Source organism: Gastrolobium bilobum, unplaced genomic scaffold (genome assembly GCF_033153095.1).
Source record: "Gastrolobium bilobum isolate Gb01-03AN ecotype WA unplaced genomic scaffold, APGP_CSIRO_Gbil_v1 utg16768, whole genome shotgun sequence".
NCBI lineage: Eukaryota > Viridiplantae > Streptophyta > Magnoliopsida > Fabales > Fabaceae > Gastrolobium > Gastrolobium bilobum.
In genome coordinates this window covers 82166-86830 of record NW_026896315.1, presented here as the reverse complement: position 1 = coordinate 86830, position 4665 = coordinate 82166, and the positions used below count along the sequence as shown (strand labels likewise).

Below are 4665 nucleotides of genomic sequence, written 5' to 3'. Positions count from 1 at the left end.
GTCCTCGAATAGAGTATATATGTAGCAAGTTTGATGCTTATGATTTGTACGCTCCAGCTTGAGGGAGAGTGTTGGAAATAACATTGTAAATATATATTTTTCTTATTGGTATTTAGTTTAAGTCTGGGCTAAGCCCATTAGGTTTCTATATATTGTACACACATATACCTATTCAATATATGGATTATTTCACAATTCCTTTCGTCTCTTGTTATTCAATAAGTTATATTATATATTACCCCAATTTTGATTATTAATTTTAGATTATTTATGTTATTTTCATTAAAAAATAAAATTAATAGATTATTGTTTTGTTTCGATAGGTATAGTAAGGAGTTATGTTAGTGTATGGAATTTTGACATAAATAACTAATTGTATCATGTTTTGATTAAATTTATTTGTATTGTGTCAAATTCATATCGATGCAATTACGATATGCGAACCTAAATTATTACTCTAATTGTATTCAAATAGCATTTCCTTTATATCTTCAACTATGTTATGATAAAATATTGTTAATTAAAAAAATATTAGACATGATTTGTTAGTAATTTTATTTAAAAACAGAAAATTTGAGTCTTGTAGTCTAGCACAATTTCTCCTACTCAATATAATGCAGAAGGCTCTCCCATCCACCGGTGCCTTTGGGTTTTTGGAATTTTATCCTCTCCATTCGGGATTGAAAAGAGTGCTACAGAGCACACAAAGAAGATTTTTGTTTTATGGGAATTTAACTTTTTGGTAAATTATGCAAAAAAAAAAATTAAAAAAATTACCATATTAGTTTTACAGCTTAACTGAATTGTAGTTTTGTGTTAGTTATTTGTTAGTTATTTTCCTTTGTTAGTTATTTTCCCGCTTCTTGATATAACAATCACATCTGTACAATATGAATACTTCTCATATTGTACTTTGATCAGATATGAATTATGCAGAGCAATTCTCTCTTTCCTTTCCAATCTTTATTTCTCTCTATTTTCTTTAATAACATGGTAGCAGAGCTCTATTGAGCTCTGGTATTCATTGTTGTCTTCTTTACTCAATTTCTTCTTACCTTCTCTGATTTCCTGCAATGGTGAACCAAAGCTCAGCACTAGATAATCAAATGAGTCCTTTCTTTCTTCACCCAAATGAGAATCCTTCATTGGTTCTTGTTCCTACTCCTCTCAATGGCAAAAATTATCACTCCTGTCTTCGAACAATGACAAGAGCACTTTGATCCAAGAACAAGCTTGGTTTTGTGGATGGCAGTATACCCATTCCAACTGAAACAGATCATTTGCATTATGCATGGGAGAGATGCAACATGATGGTTCTTTCTTGGATCAGTCATTCAATCACAGAAACTATAGCCCAATCTGTTCTTTGTAGGGAACAAGCTTCACAAGTTTGGAAAGATCTACGTGAAAGATTCTCCCAATCAGATACATTTCTCATTGCTGATCTTCAAGAAGACATCTTTCGATTGCAGCAAGGGACAAGATCAATTTCAGAATATTTCACTCAGTTAAAAATTTTATGGGACGAGCTTGACAGTCTTGAACCTTCTCTCAATTGTTTTTGTGGAGCTTCAGTACATATAAAGGCCACTAAAGAAAGAGATCATGTAATTCGCTTCTTAAGAGGACTCAATAAGAGATATTTCCAAGCAAGATCCCAGATAATGCTCATGCAACCTTTACCAGGTATGAATCAAGTTTTCTCATTAATTATTCAGCAAGAACGTCAATTGAATACAGATAATGTTGAAAATAAAACTGATATGGTAATAGTATGTGTAACATGTGTGGCATCTAACAAACAGTGATAGCTAAGTTGGTAGCAAGGGAGTTGGGTAAGTGGAAAAGAAATGGACTCAGTTCCATCCCCACATACAACTTTTGAGAGGAGTTTAAATATCTTCATTATTGATCCGCCCCGCACTCCACATTAGTCCACTGACTCAAAGAGTCGAGTCTCTGAGAATACCAAAAAAAATCAACTTGTCTCAAAGAAATAATTAAAGTTCGGTTAACTTAAAAAAAAAAAAAAAAAACATGTGTGGCATCAGGTACCTGTAATAGTACACGTCCAACACTGCTCATAATGTTTGGATCCCTAGCAGTGGAGAATCTTGATGCTCTAGCTTACATGTCTTTGACTTCAAAAGTAAGTGATTTCAAAGGACGATCATCAACCGAGGAAGTTACGTGTAAATCGAACTTTTCCTTGAATGCTCCTTTGTCGGAGTTTGTTTCCATGGTTGTTGTGACAGCGTTGCAATTTGCAAAGCTCCTGATATCAATATGACATAATTAATCATATCAAATAAAATTTTCACTAGGCGAGATTGCAATTGAGACAAAGATCGACAGGGCCAATCTGCATTGCAATCTTAACAATACTGATAATTAACACTCCGGAAAAAAAAAATGAAAAAAAAAGAATATAATGGGATAGGTTTGGAAATATTTGCTGTAAGGCAACGGGTGTTAAAAGGACACGTATAGATGGTTAAATAGAATGTTTCTTTAATAAACAACCCGAAAATCTGCATGATATGATTGGGTTACCCAACTCTCTATTAGGCAAGTACAAAAGGACAACATATGCATATGACTAGAGAGTCTCCGAAGCTTGGTTTTAGACAATGATCGATAATGCAAGTCTTATGTTGCGCCCAGCAGCCCACAATTCTCTATTAACTACAAGCCCAATGATTGTGATAATAGGCCCAAAAGGATTATAAAGAAGCCCGTACGTTTTCTGAATTAAGAGCCCATTTAGTGGATCAACTTATCTCATTTTAAATTAGGAAATGTTATCTGTATTGTTAGTTATTAGATTTTGTTTTATTTTATCATTAGGATTTTATCTTTTTGTTACGATACGATAGATAAAGATGTTCAATCATAGATTGATATGTTAATATTGGATCTGTTTGTCCTCAGATACCTATGGGAGAGGTGACCTAGAGATTAGCGGATCACTGTGCACTGTAATATAAACGGCATAGTCAAAGGGGACGTGTGTGCACAGTAACAAGCTAAGAGAGATGGTTTAGAGTGTGTACCTTATTGGCTTAACCTGTTATTTATAGATGAGTTATCTAACAGGTGTGAACTTCTGGACCTCCTAGGAGTTTTTAGGATCCAATTATTGATTCATTGCTGCCGTAGTAGGAGTAGTGTAATTAATGAATATTTTCTTAATTTTCTCTTAGCTATTAACTCTATTTGGGCCTTCTAGAATTTGTGTCTTTGTCAAATCCATAACACTTTTCATTAGGATTTAGCTTTTTATCATTATCCACGGCAGGATTTTAGATAATTTAGAACTCATAGGAGTTAGACTTATTTAAAAAGAGGGTTGTATTGAGAATTCAGCAATCTTAATGAAGATTGATCGATAAATTCTCCCAACTCTCTTTTCTCCTTTTCTTAATTCTGCAATTCTGCTCCTACATCTTACGTCATGAGATTTACCTTACCCGGAATTTCTTGCACCGAGAATTAATTGAATCCCTTGTCACTTGCACTTTAAAACTTGCATTCGCGGTTACATTTACGGTACATGTGGTACCAATCTTGGAGGTGGACACATTATCGTTCTCAACTCAAATTCTAGCAAAAAGATCATACCTATAACCATGTTACTACTGCTAATTGTTCTTACAATGTGACCACTACTCATTCATTAATAATAACAACTCGGATATGAAAACATAAACAAAGAAGAAAACTGACAAAACTATGAAGATCATTTTGGATTGAAATACTTTGCTATAAGATAAGACTGAACTAAAGAATTGAATAATCCTATTCTATCTCTTCCCCACCCTGCCTATAAATAGAGAACATTCAGCCACTTCCTTTTCATCGAAATATATAGATTCAATAGTTTTCAATTGTTTCCTATAGTCAGTTTGGAAAAATGGCTTCCAAGGCTTTGCTTGTTCTTGTTATATTCTTGGCTTCTGCCCTTCTGATTTCTTCCAAAGTTGCACCCAAAGACTTAAACGAGAAATTTGACAAGAATAATGGTAATTCTGTTCATTAGTTTTTCATCATTAGTTATTATTATTATTATTATTTTCATGCATGCAAGTCGACAATTTCGTTATGTTTTTTACCAAATATTGATGATGAACAATATTATTTAATTCAATGACCTGATTAGATTATTAATTTTTTTTTATTTTTTTTGTAGATGACCTTGATGTAAATGGCATAGATGAAAGCAAATATTACCGAAGTGGTGGTTATGGTGGTTCATGGCGTGGTGGTTATGGTGGAGGTTATGGTGGTTATTGTCGCTTTGGTTGCTGCCGTTGGAGCTACTATGGAGGTTGTAGAAGATGCTGCCATTATCCTGGTGAACATGTTGAGGCTGATACCGATGCTGAACCTCACAACTAAGCATGGGTTCTTGTTATCACTATAAATAAAACTTCATGAGAAGTGTGGTTATAAATATAATAAAAGTGAAAATCTTTCCTTGTACTTATCCAACGATTACTAATAGATTTGACATATTCCTTGTACTTACCGATTAGTTCTTGTTATCCCTTGATTTATATATCCATCTTCTTTGCTTTTTACCCATATAACAAAATAAAGATTCAGCATTCAACAAAAGAGTAAAAACCGAGACACTAAACCTCTGATCACAACATCTAAAATCTG

General features: G+C 33.5%; 1 protein-coding gene across 1 annotated transcript; it reads left to right on the top strand.

The window, feature by feature from the left end:
• Positions 1-3913: 3913 nt before the first annotated feature.
• LOC133298912 (glycine-rich protein-like) lies at positions 3914-4398 on the top strand. The gene is made up of 2 exons (XM_061498302.1): positions 3914-4022; positions 4190-4398. Exons 1-2 carry the CDS (start codon positions 3914-3916, stop codon positions 4396-4398), a joined length of 318 nt encoding a protein of 105 aa, XP_061354286.1.
• Positions 4399-4665: the final 267 nt, after the last annotated feature.